Source organism: Rhinoderma darwinii, chromosome 13 (assembly GCF_050947455.1).
Source record: "Rhinoderma darwinii isolate aRhiDar2 chromosome 13, aRhiDar2.hap1, whole genome shotgun sequence".
Classification (NCBI taxonomy): Eukaryota; Metazoa; Chordata; class Amphibia; order Anura; family Rhinodermatidae; genus Rhinoderma; species Rhinoderma darwinii.
In genome coordinates this window covers 18,849,801-18,870,159 of record NC_134699.1, presented here as the reverse complement: position 1 = coordinate 18,870,159, position 20,359 = coordinate 18,849,801, and the positions used below count along the sequence as shown (strand labels likewise).

At 40.0% G+C, this 20,359-nt stretch overlaps 1 protein-coding gene and 1 long non-coding RNA gene across 2 annotated transcripts; one reads left to right on the top strand and one right to left on the bottom strand.

Annotated features, from left to right (window-relative positions):
* Positions 1-115: 115 nt before the first annotated feature.
* On the bottom strand, positions 116-18,509 carry COL1A1 (collagen type I alpha 1 chain). The gene is made up of 51 exons (XM_075846341.1): positions 18,307-18,509; positions 16,361-16,552; positions 16,103-16,122; positions 15,957-15,992; positions 15,475-15,567; positions 15,316-15,384; positions 15,025-15,069; positions 14,867-14,920; positions 14,178-14,231; positions 13,690-13,743; positions 13,493-13,546; positions 13,350-13,403; positions 13,210-13,254; positions 12,782-12,835; positions 12,648-12,692; positions 12,358-12,411; positions 12,105-12,203; positions 11,973-12,017; positions 11,694-11,792; positions 11,351-11,404; positions 11,157-11,264; positions 10,035-10,088; positions 9,674-9,772; positions 9,500-9,553; positions 9,301-9,399; positions 9,121-9,174; positions 8,699-8,752; positions 8,554-8,607; positions 8,155-8,208; positions 7,869-7,913; positions 7,431-7,529; positions 6,998-7,105; positions 6,720-6,827; positions 6,314-6,367; positions 6,167-6,220; positions 5,602-5,709; positions 5,463-5,516; positions 5,137-5,190; positions 4,793-4,954; positions 4,455-4,562; positions 4,004-4,111; positions 3,454-3,507; positions 3,243-3,350; positions 2,593-2,646; positions 2,397-2,504; positions 2,183-2,236; positions 1,961-2,068; positions 1,593-1,866; positions 1,282-1,472; positions 889-1,131; positions 116-726 (listed from the first exon to the last, which is right to left on the bottom strand). Exons 1-51 carry the CDS (start codon positions 18,386-18,388, stop codon positions 580-582), a joined length of 4,335 nt encoding a protein of 1,444 aa, XP_075702456.1. The 5' UTR covers positions 18,389-18,509; the 3' UTR covers positions 116-579.
* Positions 4,470-7,221, top strand: LOC142666339 (uncharacterized). The gene is made up of 3 exons (XR_012851662.1): positions 4,470-4,595; positions 5,577-5,729; positions 6,731-7,221. It is a non-coding gene; the product is annotated as an uncharacterized LOC142666339 (long non-coding RNA).
* Positions 18,510-20,359: the final 1,850 nt, after the last annotated feature.

The window sequence follows — 20,359 nt, the reverse complement described above, 5'->3', positions numbered from 1 at the left end:
GAAGCTTAGCATGGAGGAGGAACTTAAAGAATGATGGAGAAGAAGTGAAAAGAGACATTCACACCCAGAGGACAAACCCAACTTTTTCATGATTCCAAAACACTCTCCACACACCTTAAAATTTATTTTTTCATATTTATTTTTTTTGCCACCTGAACAAATGAAAAACAAAAAAAAAACATTTTCTTTTTCTTAAAAAAGGTGCATTACATGAAATTAGCTGGTTTTCTCCTCTTCTGCTCTAGGATCATTGATCCAACATTCTCATCATCTCAAATCCGGGGACAGTCATAATAAAGGACATTTCCATTTTTTCCAAAGGGAAAGGATATCTTCAAGGTTCTGGGAAGGCCAATGTAAGCAGGGACACAGATAATGGAAGAGGTGACAAATCTCCATCCCGTGAACACAACACACACGGGTGTGGTCTGTCCTTTGAGAGATGTTCTTCAAAGCATGACTATCTGTTTGTTTTTTCGTGTAATGCTTACGGAAACAAGAAAAGTTTTAGAGATGAGAGGAACAACAATTTCAAGTCCGCATGAGATATTCTCCTGTCCTGGTATTTGTGTTTTGTTTTTACACGAAGCAGACTGGGCCAATCTCAATTCCGAATTCCTGGTCTGGAGCTCCAATATCCATGGGTGCAACATCAGTGATGGGCAGGCGTGATGTCTTTGATGTTTTGTAGTCAATAACGGTCTTACCCCATTGTCCTGTGTGTTGCTGTAGAAGAAATGAGGTTCATTAGTATATTGCTTTAACATATTATTATAGGAAAGAAAACGGGGCATTTTCAGGTAGGACTTTTGTCTAGTACAAGGGAATAGAATCATGTAATCAGTCATTCTCATCTTAGATACCAAGTAGGGAATGACTTTTTCTTACCGTGCAACCATCCTCTGTGACACTGTATGTGAAGCGGCTGTTGCCCTCTGCTCTGATCTCAATTTCGTTGGAGCCTTGGAGGAGCAGGGCCTTCTTCAGGTTGCCAGTTTCTTGGTCCATGTAAGCCACACTGTTCTTGCAGTGGTAGGTGATGTTCTGAGAAGCTTCAGTGGCCATGAGGCGGAGGAAGGTAAGTTGGATATTAACATCAGCTGGGTCAGATCCCTCACTGCCATATTCAAACTAGGAGTGAGAAAGAAATATAGGTTTATTATACTTCCCAATAAATCAGAACATATTTTATGGACCTAATGTAATCCAGAATTGCTAGGGAAATATTAAACAGTTTGAAGTTCTCTATTGGATCCAATTTCATATTATACTCCTCCGTACCTGGAATCCTTCACTCATTGTCTCTCCGAACCAGACATGCTTCTTCTCACGTGGGTTCTTGCTAGTGTACCAGTTCTTTTGTGGAATTGCGGATTGAGAAGGATACACACAGGTCTCTCCAGTCTCCATGTTGCAGAAGACCTTGATGGAATCAAGAGTGCAGCCTTGATTGGGGTCAATCCAATATTCTCCTGTATAAAAGAAGAGGATTGCCGTTATGAAGTTGATTTAACATGAAAAAAATTCTCAAAGAAAATACATGCAAGGTAAGGGTCATGGCAAATATCTGTATCTTCAATTGCCAGTCTTACCGCTCTTCCAGTCAGAGTGGCACATCTTCAGGTCGCGGCAGGTGCGGGCTGGGTTCTTTTTGGTTCCCTCGGGACTGAGGATGTTCTCAATCTGTTTGCTCAGGCTCTTGAGGGTGGTGTCTACTTCCAGATCACGATCACGCATTACGTTGGCATCATCAGCACGGTAGTGTCTTTCAGATTTCTCCTGAGGAGGCTGGGGCATGAAGCTGAAGTCAAATCCGCCACTTGGGGGGCCAGGAGGACCTGGTGGACCTGGAGGTCCAGGGGGACCCTAGAATGTGAAGAAGTCAGGAAAGATTTAGTCAAAGGAGAATTAACCACAACATAAAGACTAGTCTATAAGTTAAAGAAGTAAGGATACTCACAGCAGGACCAACATCACCAGTACGACCACGTGGACCAGGAGGACCGACGGGACCAGGAAGACCATTAGAACCATCCTTACCAGCGTTGCCAGAAGATCCAGGTGGACCCTACAATTTATAAGCCACACAATTTATCAAATTATAAGTATCTAACATACATACTTTACCAGCACAGATTATACTTTGTGTGCTGATGGCGATGTGCTGGAAAATAATACTTACTCTTGGGCCAGCAGGACCTGAAGCACCAGATGGACCTTGTTCACCAGTAGAGCCCTGAAATAGAGATGGGTTATTTCTATATAGAACTGAAATTTCAAGGTTCAAGACCCAGAAAGGTTTAGCTGTGAGGATTAAATCACTCAGTAAGATGTGTCCTGTATTCTAGTGTTCAAAAGTAAATTATAAGTGTTATTCATTGACCATCAGTACTTACATGGGGGCCAGGTGGTCCGGGAAGACCGTTGAATCCTCTGTGTCCCTTCATGCCTCTTTCTCCTTGTTCACCAGCCTCACCCTTGTCTCCACGTGAGCCTTGAGGTCCCTAAAAATGGAAAATACATTGGTGATCAGAATAGTGTATACGAAGCGTGCTGAAGATGAAAGTAAGTGGAGAAAATAGAACTACTTACAGCGGGACCACGGGCTCCAGAAGGACCAGCAGGGCCGGAAGGACCAGCGGGACCCTAAGAAAGACAAATAGAAAGAAACCAGGAATATAGTTTGCTAGTTTGCATTTTCACAACAGGATGAGCTATCAATATAGCTAACATTATATCTTCATTTTAGTTGGTAGCCTGTATAAATTACATAAGAGTAGCGCTGCTTGACTTTGTGGATTGAATTCTGACCAAAATCTAACTAATAGACCTTAACTAAAAGTTTATTACAACAACTGGCAGTGGAAACATATTTATGAGAATTGAAGGCTAATAGTGAATATAGAGGCTGGGCAATGACGCATTACACAGATGCAGAGGGAGCTACATTGAGGTACCTTATAATAAGATGGTCACTTTTGTAACCATAGTCAAAAAAATTCCTTCAGATTTTACTGGAATCTGTAGCATATTGTTAATATGACAGGCTAGACAAAAATGATTATTTCTGAATTCTAATGTATATAGCCCTACATCTAAAATGTGTTGCAACCAAATCAGCACCAGTAGTCCTTCACTATTATAGGTGACTCTACAGAAACAGTATAAGTTGGAAAATCTTCATATCTGACTATTGTGAATTAAACAAAATATTAAACAAATCCAATAAGGGGCATACTCACAGTCTCACCACGATCACCACTCTTTCCAGCAGGGCCAGCTGGGCCGGGAGCACCAGGTGCACCAGGAGCGCCAGGAGGACCAGCAGGTCCAGACTCACCACGATCACCCTATAAAGGAAGAAATTATTGAATTGATGCTCAATTTTTTTTATTATACAAAGTTAATTGAACCAAATATATGTATCTAAACTCATAATTGGGTGGTATTTACCTTGGGTCCAGCAGAACCATCACGACCAGGAGAACCTTCAGATCCAGTAGAGCCCTAAATTAAAAAAACAGATAATATGTGAGGACCTACTTGTCTGACATGCCTCAATTTCTGATCTTGTCCTGAGCAGTTTATGAGAAATTTTGGTTCTCTATCATTCTTCTTCTTCATCTTCTTCTAACTTCTTCTTATTATAATTAGATGAGAAATGTCAAAATTTTTTGCATGTCTTATCACCTTTACAGGTCGTAGATGTAATGTGGTTAATTTCACATTTTTTCCTACTGAAATCTACATTTTTCTTCTTCTGTTATGTACATTGGCCAAACTAGGCTGGCCTTTGATGAAGCAGGTTGACTATGTAATATTATCAATGATGCTCATCTTTCCTGAATCTATAGAACTCTAGATGGAACATTAACCAAGGTTCACAAATACTGAATTAGAGAATAAAGTGGACAAGAAATTGTAGAAAGTAGAGAGGGTGTTGATGGGAAACTAAGAGTATTGAGTCCAATGCCTAAATTTATTAATATTATAGAAAACTTACCTCACGACCGGGTTCACCAGGAGGTCCAGCTAAGCCTGGTGGGCCAGAAGGACCTGGGGGACCACGTTCACCACTTGGACCACCTTGGCCTTGTTTGCCAGGTTCACCCTAAAAGATAAGGTGGACAAAAACAAATGAGTATTATTACATGGTAATCATTGATGTGTATGTGTCAATAGTGGTCAGTGTGAATATTCCATATTCCATTATAGCTGGCCTTGTATTCTTATATGTGCGATTGTGGAGGAAGTTACAAGCATACTGAGATACTAAGTGATTGTCTGATATTGCCTCCCATTTTTTGTGATAGATTCACTATGGAGTAATACAATTTACTGTATGTGTTCTTTTCTTTAAGAAGGAGAATCACTGTACATATTGTGGCCTACCAAGAAATGAAAATCATTATGAAATATTGATGTGTTTCTTTCTATGTCAATATGATACTTACAGTAGGTCCGGGAAGACCAGGGAAACCTCTTTCTCCTCTCTGTCCAGGAAGACCAACGGTACCACGGGTTCCAGCAATACCTTGAGGTCCGGGAATACCAGCGGGACCCTACAGAGTCACAATCAGATGAGTTTTAGAAATGTATATTTCAACCCTCTAGAAGAACAAAAAAACCTCAAATTTTCAGATCCATCCCTGTGCACCATGGACCTTTTTTGTCAGGGTATGGGTATATATGCATAGGCCAAAAGCCTGAAGTACTTCCCAGACTTCCATAAAGGCTCTAATTTTTGTTACATCAAAAATAAGGGATGTTTGTACAATTAGGGGACACTTACATTAGGGCCATCGCTACCAGGAGAACCTTTCTCGCCAGGGGGTCCGGCGGGTCCAGCAGCTCCAGGTTCACCAGGACGTCCAGCAGGGCCAGTCTCACCACGGGATCCTTTTTGTCCTTCCTTTCCAGCTGGGCCAGATGGGCCAGGAGGTCCAGCATTTCCCTAAAGATGAATCAAAAGTGATTATGGAGTTTATAAATTATTTAGAAGTATGTCCACTACCTTTACTTATATCACTAATGCTATAGTTTACAGTGTATGTGTATTCTATAGACAGTAGCAACATAGAAGTATACATTTCTATGTATAGTTATTAAATGTGGATGGCCAAAGTTGGTACTTACAGAGGGGCCAGGGGGTCCAACACGTCCAGCAGCACCAGGGAAACCAGTAGAACCCTACAAATGGGAAAGGTACACATCAGGAAATGAAGTCTAACAAGGCAATGGTAGCTCAACCAGAAGAAATGCCATGTGAGGCTTTACTGAGCAATATGTAGATACTGTAGTAGTAAACATGGAGGGAGACAGGTTGGAAAGAGCAATAGATAAAAATATTTTATGGGTTGGAGTTAATGCTAACCCTAACCCCAAAAATAAGAGTTTATAAAGGAGCTAAACCAATGTATAGCAATGTAAACCAATGGATTTATTGGCCTACTCATACTTACAGGGGGACCAGCAGCACCACGAGCACCTTTGGGACCAGGAGCACCAATTGCACCCTAAATAAAGAAAAGCAGGCATAAATTAATAGATATTAAGTATAATCTTGAATTTATTAGTTTTATAGATCTAACATAAACCTACAGCAGGGCCAGAAGAACCAGTAGGACCAGAGGGGCCAGGAGGACCAGCTTCACCTTTGGGACCATTATCTCCTTGTTCTCCCTTGGCACCAGGTTGACCATCAGCACCCTAAAGAGAGAGAGGTACAGGTAAGCATGTGTAGTAATTTGGTAATATCTACATTTCCATGGTTGTCACTTGGTATGAATGAGGCAGTTTCCATGACTAATAAAGGCCATAATAATTTGACAGTGCCCAATATCAGATACGAGGTGCGAGGTAATCGCCAATTTATTGTGATACATTTCACCTATTTTCGTGTATTGAACAGGTTCATAAAAAATCATTATTGATCACAATTGTCTACTGCCAATATGAGAACATCAAACTAACTGGTTTGCATAAATTGACAGACCCATAGTGTGTCTATGTTCATGTTGATATAAGTTGAGGACAGTTCACAAATAATGGCGTAGATAAGCTTGCCTGCTATGTGTAAAAGTTTCAACATCTTCTAGTGTAAAAATGGTGACAATGATAATATCTTGATGTGTGCAAGAACAAAAAATATATCTAAAATACTCACAGGGGGACCAGCGAATCCAGCAGGGCCGGAAGGACCAGGTTCACCACGCTCACCCTATGGGAGAATTAAGGAGAGCATTGGTATAAGGCATTCAATAAAGGATCCTGAAGATGATGATTGTCAATTGATTTTATAGAAGATACTTACGGGAGCACCACGGGCACCAGTGGGGCCAACAGCGCCAGCGGGACCAGCTTCACCCTGTAAAAAAGAACAATTGGGTATTAGCATTGGTGAATGTTGGAATAGTATAATCATGGGCCAATATAGGACTGGTATATATATCATTAATAATGGATATAGGTTGTGATTAAATAAATGGGGATAGAATATCAACCACGTTCAAATTATTTCATTATATGTAACATGCCATGGGGAAGACATAGGCTTGATGTTCAGCTGAGGTTGCCCATGCAAAAGTAAAGTATGTCTGCCATAGGCCAACTTTTGGTATCTATTTATTTTGTGAATTTGTTATTTGAATTATCTCTCCTATGAAAAGTTAAGGTATTAACTTTTTTGTGTATGGGCCACCTAGTTAACATCTACTTACTTTGTCACCAGGAGAACCAGATGGACCAGGTGGACCAATTGGGCCAGTCAGACCTCTAGCTCCATCTTTGCCAGGGGCACCGTCGCTTCCTTTAGATCCTTGATCACCCTAGAAGAAGAAGGTTGAGAGATTTGAGGATTGAGAAATACTGTATAATGTAAAATATTGTAGTAAGAGATAAAGCTTCTTGAAAGACCAGGTGGATGAAAAAATATTTAGATCACTAAATACAATATTCAGATATCACTGTAGCCTAGAAATCGTGGATTGGCACTTACTCTGTCACCCTTAGAACCAGGCAGACCACCAGCGCCGCGCTCACCAGGCATTCCCTGAAGACCAGGTGGTCCTTGACCACCAGGAGAACCTGCAGCACCAGCTTCACCCTATTGTAAGGAAAAGATGAGAAAACATAAGGAACTAAACCAATCATTTGTAATCCAGATAAATGTGGCTCCACTACCCATGCCTGCCAACATAACCAAAAAATAATGGTTCTCTAATGGTCCATACTATGAATGTTTTTGATTTAATATTTTACATTTCAGTCTTTATATTTATCGTTATATGTTTTTATCTGACATGAACTAAACTCCCTACATAGACTATTACATAGACATCCCAAACCATCCACTTAATAGTGTTTAATTACACCAAACCTCCAAAGATTCAATTGAACCCTCTCCATTTGTCATGAGAAGGTAAACTCACCTTAGCACCATCGTTACCAGGAGCACCATTAGAACCACGGGCTCCCTGAGGGCCTGGAGGACCTTGTGCACCACGTTCACCAGGGAAACCTCTTTCACCCTAGATGAGACAAAAGTAGTAAGTGTGAAACAGTAATATTTAACAATCTAGTCATCATTATGGGTAATATCTCTAATAATTGGTTTAAGTTTAAGAACTAAGTAGGGTCTCTTACTGAGGTTTGCAAATTCTAATATGGTAGAGTATCCTGATAGTATTACTGATCAGAACATAAATGTTCCTCCTCAGAAGAAAGAATGGATTATTAGGTACTCAAACATATTACCCTATTATTCTAGACGAACCCATTTCTATACAATGACCAGGTAGCAAAGGGTTGACTATTGGACATTATGAAGTCAATGGATGGTAATTAATGTATAAATACATGATACTTACTCTTGGGCCAGAAGGACCATTGGGACCAACATCTCCAGGAACACCCTATGATTAAAGAGATGAATGTTAATATCATTAAAACCACAATGGGACTAAATACTGAAGGTACAATCCAAATAATAAAATTATTCTTGGCAAAATTTTATGACTTGGAGGTGTAAGAATTGTGTAAATAAATTCATACTGGACATGGTATGCACTAGGAGATGCCACATTGGTGGCAAAATGTAGCAGACTCCGTAATGGGCATAATTTTTTTTTATTTATCCTGCATTTATATCCTCACCTGTTCACCGGGTTTGCCACTCTCACCAGGAGCACCTGGAGATCCGGGAAGACCCTGCAAAATTCAAAATAATGTTGAAATATTGTGTTTTTGTCACTAGTAACAATAGTTAAGTGTATGGTACAGCATAGTTACCGAGAGCTGAATATTAATTTCCAGGACCACTACTGAGCATGTTCAGTTATAAATAGTATTAAGTTGGGCTTATGGTATTGCCATCATGTTATGACTACTAAAGGTGGTCAAGACATGAATATTGTCCACCCCAAAGAACATTGGGGTAGACATTATGCTATGTATGCCATGATGTAAGGCTGAGAAAAATAAATCAATGAACATAGATTTCAGGCCTGGAAATTAAGGACAGTTAGCAGCTATGCTCTATGTACAATGACTTACCTGGAATCCAGGACCACCAGCGGGACCATTTTCTCCTCTCTCACCAGCGGGACCCTACAAAAGAATTGAAGCATTGGTCAGATCTACTGGAAAATCAATATTTAATGAAGACTAGTGAGCACTGGTAAGAAACTATGATACTTACAGCAGGGCCAGGGGGACCTTGAGCACCAGATTCACCATCTTTGCCAGCGGCACCCTAAAAAAGGTAGGACAAACAATTGATATAATATATTAACCAAGGCTATCAATCTACTCTTCAGTTCATGAGTGTATGTTTTAATGAGTCTGGTTACTTTGCAGAGTTGGACTGACCTCATGTTATTGATGTTATTGATGTATGGTGTGGATAGCTACTCACATATAAGATCTAGATTGGTAGAGGGATAAGTGGACAGCGCTCCCATATAGGTGGTAGTAGCCGTGAGCTTCTGATCATATATGTCATGTACTGTATTATCTGAATCTTGGAAGATATTCCCCATTTCTATGCTTCACTGTTGACTATCCCTTGGTTTTAGGACAACTTCAGAATTCCAAGTGTAGGACTAAAGTCAAGATACTCACAACTGCACCAGGGGGACCAGCAACTCCTCTCTCTCCAGACTTTCCAGGCTCACCCTATGGAGGTAACAAAAATATATTAAAAATATAACTATACACAACAGTCTGGTCTGTGTAGGTACAAAAACGTTGATTAATGCCCAATACTCTATATTAGAGTATATAGAATGAAAAATTACTTACAGCAGCGCCTTTAGGGCCAGGGAATCCCATTACACCAGATTGGCCTCTAGCACCAGGTGGGCCAGGAGGTCCAGGGCGGCCATCTTGACCAGGGGCACCCTATATTATGACGGAAGAAAATAAAAACAGGTTAGAATACAAATATAGTCAAGTATAACAAGAGTAGATGAAATTATGGAAAATAAGGACGACAACTTACAGCGGGACCAGTCTTGCCATCAGGGCCAGGGCTACCAGGGCTACCAGTCAGACCCTAAAATAGTAGAACAGAAAGAAACAAGTTTAAGTTTTATATTTTATATGTAAAGTCCCATACAATTACTTTTGTAGCACTCTCTGTCTTTTTGAGTTTTGTCCTGGTACAATCTCTCACCTTAGCACCGGGAAGACCAGGCTCACCAGGGCGACCACTCTCACCAGCAGATCCTTTGGGACCAGCGGAACCAACGGGACCACGTTCACCAGGGGGACCCTAAGTTAAAGCAAGAGCGAATGTTTAGATAAATGAAAGCACATAACTTTTAAGTCCTGGGGATGGCCACACCAACTCCAGTAGTAAAAACTGAACACCCTATTAAGTGTGTAGTATACACAAAAACAATGTGTAATAGTTGTAGACAGTCAGCCATTGAAGTCTTCTATTTCCCACCATGTGGAACATTCAATGAAACTCAATTTTTGTGAAAAATGTAGACAAAGTCAACATTAGGTTGTCCATGGAATAGTCGTCTTACCTTGGGTCCAGAAGCACCATCAGCACCAGGGAAACCACGGCTTCCGGGACCACCCTATTAAGGAAAAAGACATGGTCAAAAAAGCTTTTCTTAGGGGGTGGACATTAAATAATATAACACTGACTGATGAGAAGACAAGAAAAATCTGATGTTAGGCCAGTTTCTTACAAACCACGGCCCAAGATCCATCTGAATGTCAAGCCAATTATTCATGTAAGGTTGACAAAATGGTCTTCATCTTGTTTCAGTAATGCTCAATGAGTATAAGTAAAAAATTATTTGGGGAATCCATCAATAAATGGCCAAGGAGATAATATATCATCTGAAGAACATCTCTATAGTCAGAGAATAATATTACAGTAGTTGAGTATTCAATGGTTTAGATTGCAGAAGTTGTTTTTGGATTTTCTTTTTTATATATTAGCATTTTTGTATATTTTGCAAAACAATACACAGGATATGAGATCCTTGCCGTTAAAATGACATATGAAGGCAGCCATTTTGTGGGCTGGATACTAAATTGCCACAATAAAGACAGCCAATCATTTCAGCAGGAAATAGTGACATCACTACATTTTTTACATGATGTCACTTATGTAACAGACTGGTCTGGCTTGTCTAAGAAATGGCTTCCCCTAGTACTTTCTATTGGACTGACCACATTTTTAAACTGAAGCTGATAACCTATTGGACATGGGGATTATAATTGGGGAATAGAACAACAAAGTCTTATTTTTTTTTACTCGTTCATGTGATTTCTGCAATTTACCATGGATTTATAAAAATATAGAGGGCCAACCAATACTTGTATGGGATGTTGACCTTGAAAAAAATGATAATTTATTTTGAAAGTGCAAGTTATACACTAAGCATTACATTTATCTACCTATATATAGGGTTCCTAAGGTTTAATTCACAATGAGATTTCATGGTAGACATTTACAATTTTTTTTTAGGCCTTCCATACTACAGAAAATCTGTGATGTACAGTAACTGAGAAAATGGGTGAAAGAAAGTGAAATGGTCAGTAAATATTAGCCATATTGGAAACTTCCCAAAGTCCTCAATAAAGACTCTGGCAAGGTGATGAAACTGGGATGGAAGACTTTTTGGTGTACTTACACGTTCGCCAGCAGGTCCGGGACCTCCAGATGGTCCAGGTTCTCCACGGGATCCTCTCTTTCCTTCTTCACCAGGGGGACCTGGGGGTCCTTGAACACCACCGGGACCCTTAAGAAGATTATAAGTTGAGCATTTTGGTTCCACCATGATCAGGTCAGTTCAAATTACAAAGTGAAAATGAAGAATATACTTACAGGTTCTCCTTTGCCACCGGGTTCACCTTTGTTTCCAGAGGCACCAGGTTCTCCCTAGAGTAGATATAATGTAAAATTTTATTTCATGTTCAATTATATACTCTGGTAGAAAAACTGCTGATATGCCAGAAGTGGATTATATAATATATCTCCAAATGGTTACCAAATTTGTAAGGTCATCTTTATAGTGAGCCTCTTTATTGACCTACCAAAGACTACATGCAAACATACATAGACAATCACAATGATTGGTGTGTGTGCAACTATACTAACACAATTGCATTTTACCGAAGATGTCTTCAGAAGGACAAAAAATTGGATATATTTTTAGCGGTATACTTACATTGTTACCTTTGGGACCAGGGGATCCACCAGGGCCCTGAGGTCCGGGAGCACCACGGGCACCAGGGAAACCAGGAGCACCAGCAATACCAGGAGCACCCTATAGTATTGAAAGAAACATAGCTAGTTAGTCAGGACAAGAACATATCTGGAAGATGTCGGTAGAGATATAAGTGATGAGTGAAAAAGACAACAAAATTGTAGGTGGTTTGTACTGAGGTATACAGCATGATATTGGTTATTCAGGAAAAACAATTTATAAATCATCATGGATACTTACAGTGGCACCTTTGCCGCCAGCTTGACCATCAGTACCAGGGTTTCCCTAAAATGGAAAAGACATCAGTCAATTGTGTTGTCTAGTTGATGATGATTCCATAATATTGAGTTTGAAGTTGCCAAGGACACTTACAGCAGTACCAGGAGAACCAGCAGGGCCAGGAGAACCAGGTTCACCACGAGAACCTTGAGGACCATCAGAACCACGGGATCCTTGGGGACCAGCATCACCCTGTGTGTTACAGATTATTGGTCACTGAGGAGCATAAATAGTATCATCTAGTCTTCTAATATGTGGATGTGACCAGCAGTGTATCCTGCTGTCATGTTTATGAACATAAATATTGGTGGATATGAAGTGTGTCCTTCATCTTAGGAAGTCTTACCTTGGGACCAACACCACCAGGGAATCCAGGAGGTCCACTTGGGCCAGTGGGGCCCTAAAATAACAGAAAATTTGTAAGTCACAGTAGAAGACATTTGCTTCCAATGTTCGATAGTGATTACAACTGAGGCCCAGGCCTGAGATGAATTTACTCTACCAGGACATGTGAATACATTTGATTTCAACTATCATGAGATTTGTGAAAATGATAGATTTTTTTATAATAATAATAATAATAATAATAATAATAATAATAATAATCCAAGTTGATAAGCAATAAAGGCTACTTACATTGGGACCAGCAGCACCAGGAGAGCCATCATTACCACGAGCACCCTACAAAAGTGAAGGAAAATAGTTCCCATTAATACCTCTTACATTATTCTTCAGTAATCCTTTTGGAGGTAAAGACCTAATATACTTACAGCAGGCCCAGAAGGTCCGGGACGACCTCTCTCACCAGGGAGACCACGTGGACCCTAAATAAGAAGATCAAAGACAATGTTAAAGACAATTTTGAAATTGTCTACATACTGAACCCTAAAACCCTTATGTTATCTTGGTGTCTGATGTTACCATTTAACCTAAGTTTCTTTAGTGTTGCAAAATATGATCTATCCCATATGGATTTTGGATATAGGAGAAACCATACACAATGGCTTTGGGCCTAGTGATCTACCATGGCCTACTCACTCACCCACCCACCCACCCATCATTTGTGTTCTGTCTGTAGGCATAATATAAATATATTACCAATTTATATACTGGAGATATATATTCCCTATATACATATAGATATATTTATGGCTTTTCTCTCTAATTTATCAATTGCGGAACCAAAAATACCACTCACCGCTTGTCCGGGAGCACCATTCTCACCAGCGGCACCAGGTTCACCCTAAAACAGATAGAGAACAACAAATTTAGACCACAATATTCAAGATTTTGGTCACTCAGTCATTACAAATTATTGCTACATAAGCCTAAACTTACCTTGGGACCAGCAGGACCAGTATCACCTTTAGCACCATCAAGACCGTTGAAACCCTATGTATGGAGAGAAGTATGGAATGAGAACTTGCACCATTTTTGAAGGATAACTAAACATATGGAGGATGTCTTGATGTTGAACTCACTCTGTGTCCCTTCATTCCTGGAAGACCAGCAGTTCCTGGAAGACCACGGGCACCCTAAAATTCAAGTGGGAGCATATTAGGTACATATACAAGAAATAATTGCGCACATACAGTCTTTCTGTTTCCAGTGAATATACTTGAGTTGCTATATTTTAATCCTTAAGAAATATTGTAATAAAATATTAGAATAATCTTACCTGTGCGCCTGAGGGTCCACGCTCACCAGGGCGGCCAGGTTTGCCAGCTTCACCCTATTGGAAAGCAAGACGAATTATTGACAAATTCTACCGATGGATAACATTATTTGCCCTTTATTGCAATCTACTATAATATCCAAGACCCCTTTTTAATCTTAAAGTCAAGCTCATGTGAAGTAGGCATGAAAATGTTTATGTTTATAATATGCCAGTCATATTAGTACACCTGTGCCAGCATGCCAAGCAGCTCAAGACTCTCGGTTGGCCTAAGCCTACTTTATAGCAGGTGGTTCAAGCAGGTTATGGCCTATACTTTATCTACTATAATAAAGAAAGAGTAAAAAAAAAAAAGTGTATTCCTTATTATTGAAAGATAATATAACCCAGTCTATAAATTTGTGCTGGGTACCTCTAAAATATAAGGGTCCGTCTCTATTTGGACTTCTAAAGGTACAAATAAATTGGCCTTTTAGGTGTCCAATACTTACATCTTCACCGTTCTTTCCTGGAGGTCCTGAGGGTCCACGGGGTCCCATAGCACCCTAAAAAAGAGGATATATATATATATATTAAGACTTCTTTTTGGGTAAAACTTATATCAATGCCCTACTGGTATAAGCTATTGTAGAGTTAACTGTATATGTACTATCAGCAGATATTGTAGTCCACCTAATACAATTGTCTTTGTTTTTTTGCATTGTCTATTGTAGGAGATTTCTAACAGACTGGCATTCGTTTCAAAAAAGTCTGTCTCAATAAAACTCGAAAGGGGACATAATGGTTATCATATTGTTCTCGGTACAACCAATGATGATTGAAGTTGGTGGGATTAAGGCCTTATTTACAGTCAGTGTATGGGGCCTATATAGCAAATCAGTACCAATGAGAGCCAACTTGAAGAAAATTTGGAGCAAAATATGTTAAGGGACTCATTGGGTCTGTAGCCATTTTGTCACTTTCTTTGTGACATTGACACTATGTCATCCATATAGATATTGGTGCAGCAAGGACGAGGTCGTAGAACAGAAATGGCCTTTTGACATTGGCCGTGGAGCAAATAGGATTTAACTGGATCTGGCCTTTCCACTTTCTCCAAATCCATTTTGCATTGGAATACATATTCAAGTTTCTGTTCAGTATTTGAGCACCAAGCGCTAGAGTGCAAAAAGATACTTACAGAGGAACCAGGTTCACCGGGTTCACCAGGGGGTCCTTGGAAACCTTGAGGTCCCTGTGGAAGAAAAAGTGTAGCAAGGTTAGATCTTCTGCTATACATCCTGCTCAGAGAGCAATGGTGGCATGATGTCTACTAGTCAAAAAACGGTAGATACTTACAGGAGAGCCAGCAGGACCAGGGGGACCGCGAGGACCCATTGGACCCTAAAATAAAAGAAAGAGAAGTCATGCTGAGTTTGGATCTTCTGAAATATCTCAACCTTAATATATTGTCCCATCTAATAGAGGATTTTCCCAGTCATTGTTCTAGACATCATCCATAGTAATCCACCCAACATTGGAGATACCGGTACTTTAAAATGCTATGATATGACCATGTAATTTTTTCTTCCAGAAGTACCATATCGCTGTATCATGCCAACTGTGAATTGCAATCAAGTGGCTTCTTACCATTGGGCCGGGCATGGAGATACCAGCAGACTTCTCATCATAACCGTAAGACATTTGAGGAGCAAAGTTCTGTAGAGGAGAAGACATATACATTGGTTAGATATGAACAATGGTCTATAAAAATGGAGGTACAAAAATATGATCTGGTGGGGAACTTACTCCGCCAAGGCCGGGTGGACCAGGAGGGCCTGGGGGTCCAGGAATTCCAGGTTGTCCGGGAATGCCATCTCTGCCAGGTGGGCCATTTAGTCCCTGTGCAGAAAAATAAAATTCCCAATTACTTATAGTTATTTAAAAGGTATTAAAATATCACAGAGCGAGACTACCTCCACATAAGAGCTGTAACGTAATTACTGATACTTATTGTCCCAGAAAGTCTGGAATGTCTTAGATACAAGTCTGGACAGAATGGAGTCAATTCTGAGCTGTGCGCTTGGGTTTTCTTAAGAGAATTAGACTCTCTAAGGGCAAGGATCAGATTCCTGCAGGTAAGGACCTGTTTTAGAGGCCAAGGCTCCTCAGCTTTTGACATAAAGGTCATCAGCTTATTACATATGTCAGTTTTTGTCAACATCTACGTCCAACAGAAGACCGCAAGATATGGCCAAGTAGGATATCTAGACCTCATCTCCGACACTTACCCTATCGCCTTGTGGACCAGTCTCTCCCTTGGGTCCCTGAGTAAAGAAAAGAATATAAAGTTGAGAAAAAAGGTGTAAGTACAAACCAAAGCAAGTGAATACATGAAACACGATACATCGAGTGTTCTTAGATACTGATCACTCACCTCAACTTGGGATTCGGGGACTGTAGGGTAGAGAGAGAAAGGGTTTAGTTACTATTTATCAGCTATAAGAACTTAGATACATGTGAGCTGGTGGTATAATATGGTTATTATATTGCTTTTAATCTATTGAATGTTTTAGTATTAAAATCAATATGGCGTCTTAAGTTCTAACTTCTACTGTTCCTCAAGGCCTACGTTGGCCACCACCCCTCATAGCAATGCATTCAAGTAGAAAATGTATTTTCCGTCATTGCTTACAGTCAGAGTCAGGGCAAATTGGGCAACATTCTCCGAATGGGATTTCTGGGTTTGCGCAGGAGATGTCTTCACAGATCACTTCATCGCAAAGGACGTTTCCGCTGTCGCATACGCAGATCTGGCAGGGTTCAGGTTTCCATACGTCTCGGTCATTATACCTAGTACCTTCATAGGTGCATTGAGAAAAGTTGGCTGCAAAGACATAACGGGAGGGGTTCATTAGATTAAAATGAGGATCAATGTAAGATATGGTGTGGAACTTATAAGCAGTTGACCAGTATAATTGAATTCCAGTTGGAATCCCACCTGCGTATATCCTATAGCGACCATAACCTTCACATTAACCTGCAAGGGTTAAACTGTAGGGGGGCACAGCTGGTTTTTTTCAACTACATCTGGTTTAAAAGCAAGAAAAAAAATCATCATCTGGATCCTATCAACTAGGCTCAGTGACAAGGGTGAGAGCTGCCAAATGGAGGGTGGGAGGAGGAAGGAGAACAAAATATTTGGAAGAGATCAGTGTTTTCCAGGCTAGGGTCTCTTCCAAACCAATGTGCATCATAACTGCTCTTGATCCAGGAGGGACAAAAGAGGGGGAATAATGTTGCGTTAAGGGCAGAGGAAGGAGGAGGAGGAATAATGGAATTTGAGAAGGTGAAAATGTTCTGGGTGGGAGTAGAGGCTGGTGGTGAGATCCTGGGCTGGAGGCGGCACCCGTGGCCTTCAAGCAGATGGGGATGTACAGGATGAGGCATGTTCAGGTACAAGTGGAATGTTAATAGGGGCAGAGAAGATCATCTCACAAGAGCAGAACTGACATATATACGTTTACTGCCTCAAGCTACAATAAACATCTTTAGATGAAAAAAAAAAAAAAACTTTGCAAATTCAATAAATGCAATAAAAAAATAATATAGAATTAAAAATAAATGAAAAAAACATAAACATAATGTAAAAGTATCCAAAAATAATTCAAAAGCCCCAGGCAGGTGTTAAACAATAGTTGCAAAACTATTTTTTTTTTGCACCACACCCATTTATGCCATTGCAATACATCCGAGTGCCACTAGGTGGCAGTGAGTTATAGTTGGCATGGAACTTTAATAAATCTTAAAAAGAAGAAAAAATGAAACTCCATCTATTACACAGTTTCAGAATTTCAAGCCGGTAAATTGGAAAGAATAAATAAATTATAAATAGTAACTTGATGAACACTTGTGATTTGTATAACGTAACAATAGATTTCGCATCTCTCCTGAAATTCCTGTCTTGGCCACCAGGTGGCAGCAGTGTAGTAACTTGGACCAATATGTTAAGTTAGCATCCTGATGCTGGAGTTCTGAAGTTATGTCTAGACTTTTATATACTGGAATCTGTTAACATTCCCAGATGAATCATCCACCATGTTTTATTATCCAGCTCCCCCCCTCCCATCTGATGAGTTTAACAGAATGTAATGAAAACCACATGCAACTTTCTGCCCCTTAAGCCCAATTTCCAAGCACAGCACTCAAGGCAATGATGAGATAATATGTTTTCAATAAAAACAATGCATGAAGTCATACAGGAAAAGAGGATAAAGCGGAATCCCACCCTACCCATCACCTTCACAGACCCCCACATACATTTAACCCACCAAGTACATACACGCATTAAACACAATGTCTATGACTTTTAGGATTCTGAATTAATATCCAACATCAAACTGTAAAAACTTTTGCTAAAGTTAGTTTTCCAGATGCAGCAACCTGTAGCTCTGCCAGAACTGCAGAACAACAACTCCCAGCATTGCACCAGGACTTGTGGTTCCAAGACATCGGGAGAGCAACAGGTTGCTTGCATGCAATACATTGTCTCTATGAGATATCATATATTTCAGGTGCACCCATCCATGGTGATGTAGGTGACCATCGGAGAACTGGATAGAAAATAGGAGTTGTACTCACCATCATCTTCTCCTTGACATTTTGCTGCTAGGATTGTTGCTGCTATTACTAGCAGTATTCTTGTATCCACAAAGCTGAACATGTCTAGATATCAGACATGTAGACTCTCTGTGGTCCTGATTGTCTTAGGTCCTAGTCATACAGGGGTAGATTTAGTGGTATATTTCCAGTGCAGACCCCAGCAGAAACTTCCTACTGTGTCCCAGTTGGACGGGGTCCCCTTTTATATCTATCCTCTACTTAGAGAGGTGGGGTCCTGGGATCCTGCACTCTCTATCCTTTTTTTTTAAGGTTGGAACATTGGTCCAGCCCTTTAACCAATACCAATCTCATACACAGACTCTTCCGGAAAAAAAAAAGGACTTCAAACAAAGGCGGCTCCTCCCTGTGCAGAAGGCGAAGGAGTCTTATTCTAGTTTAGTCTTTCTTAGAAGAGACAAGATACTTTGTATTTCACATTGAACTTAATGAAGGTTTCCTAACCCTGCGACAATACCCTGTGAGCCTTTTAGTGTTGGCGTCAAGGTCCCCCGCGCCCACTTCCCATTTTCTAACTTCTTCTGCCATTATTTTTTGGTCTTTTCATTGGTAATGTAGAAGTTTATTTGACTTTGTCAGATGTAGCAGAGCTGAGTTTATTCATCCGGTACATGGTATAAAATCACAATAGGATATGTAGGATTTTTTTCCATAGGACTGCATTTGATTTGCAGTTATGTGACAAATCCAGCTCTGCTACATCTATAAAGAATGGCGCGGAGAGAACAATAATATCATTTCCATTGCATTTAAAATTATACTAAAAAAAGACTCAATAGATAACAATGTGTATGAGCAGTCAATATGTAGTCACAAATATTTATATGGGTTAATGTTTGGGAGAATTTTTCTAAATATATATATTTAGATTTCAATTTATAATATTTCCATAAACTACTGAACTGAATGATTTATTTACTATATATCTGTGAAGGACTAAGTGTTTAAAAGAAGAATACACAATAGCAATCTTTACGTTAGAAATGTAGCAGAGCTGAGTTTGTCAGATGTAGCAGAGCTGAGTTGACACTGTGTTATCCGGGGTTTACCATAGGAGTACAGGTAAACTTTAGGAAATTAGAAAGTAACACCTGAATGATTAGCTCAGCTCTGCTACATTCTTCTATTATTTTCTCCAAAAAAGTGATGATTAAAGTCAATCTATAGGAAATCTGGCTTTTTTTTTTCCTCGCTATTTTTGGCAGTCGCTCACATTTGTTTCTGTTTAAGAGGAGCCACGTTGGACGCTTGAAAATGATATATGAAATATGTCATTTCTTTTCTACAGGCAGCAATTATAGGGAGCAGCGTATGTTTAGCCGGCAGTGACTGCTGAATGAACCGTCTTCATTCTGGACAATGATATAGAATTAATAGGGATTTTATCTTTTTTTTCTTCTTTTTTTGGGATGAGTTTCAGATTCGTGGCTTTGGTTTATACATCATATATGTGGAAAATATCTGGTGGGTCATGGCTTCCCCCCCTGAAAAATCATCTATTTGACATGGGTGTCGGGACCCCATATATAAGGAGTTTACGATTAATCCTATAATAAGATAATACATCAAGGTTCATGGATCTGAAAGACAAAGCAATTCCATTATGGGCCCCCCAGGAAGACTTCTTTACTGGGGTCTGGCTAAATATACTATTAGGCTCTGTCCACGTCGCAGATCCGATACCTGATACCTAAAATACCTGCAAAAATAACACAATGATAGACACCATGACGGAACCCAACATAACTGGTTAAAGTCAATAGGGTCCATTGGCTGCTGTTGGTGTCCGTCATGCCAGGGATCCACTACTACCGTTCTTTCATTGTTCTGCTTCTATGATGGAGCAAAACAGCGGAAAACCCTAACGCACATGTGAACGAAGCCTTATATTATGTTACTCTGCAGAGAAATCAACATGGCAGCTTCCATTCATATTCCAGGCGTTGCCTCGTGAACCAGATCACGCAGGTCCGGCATCTATAACCCCGGCGATCCGCTGTAGGGAAAAAGTAGC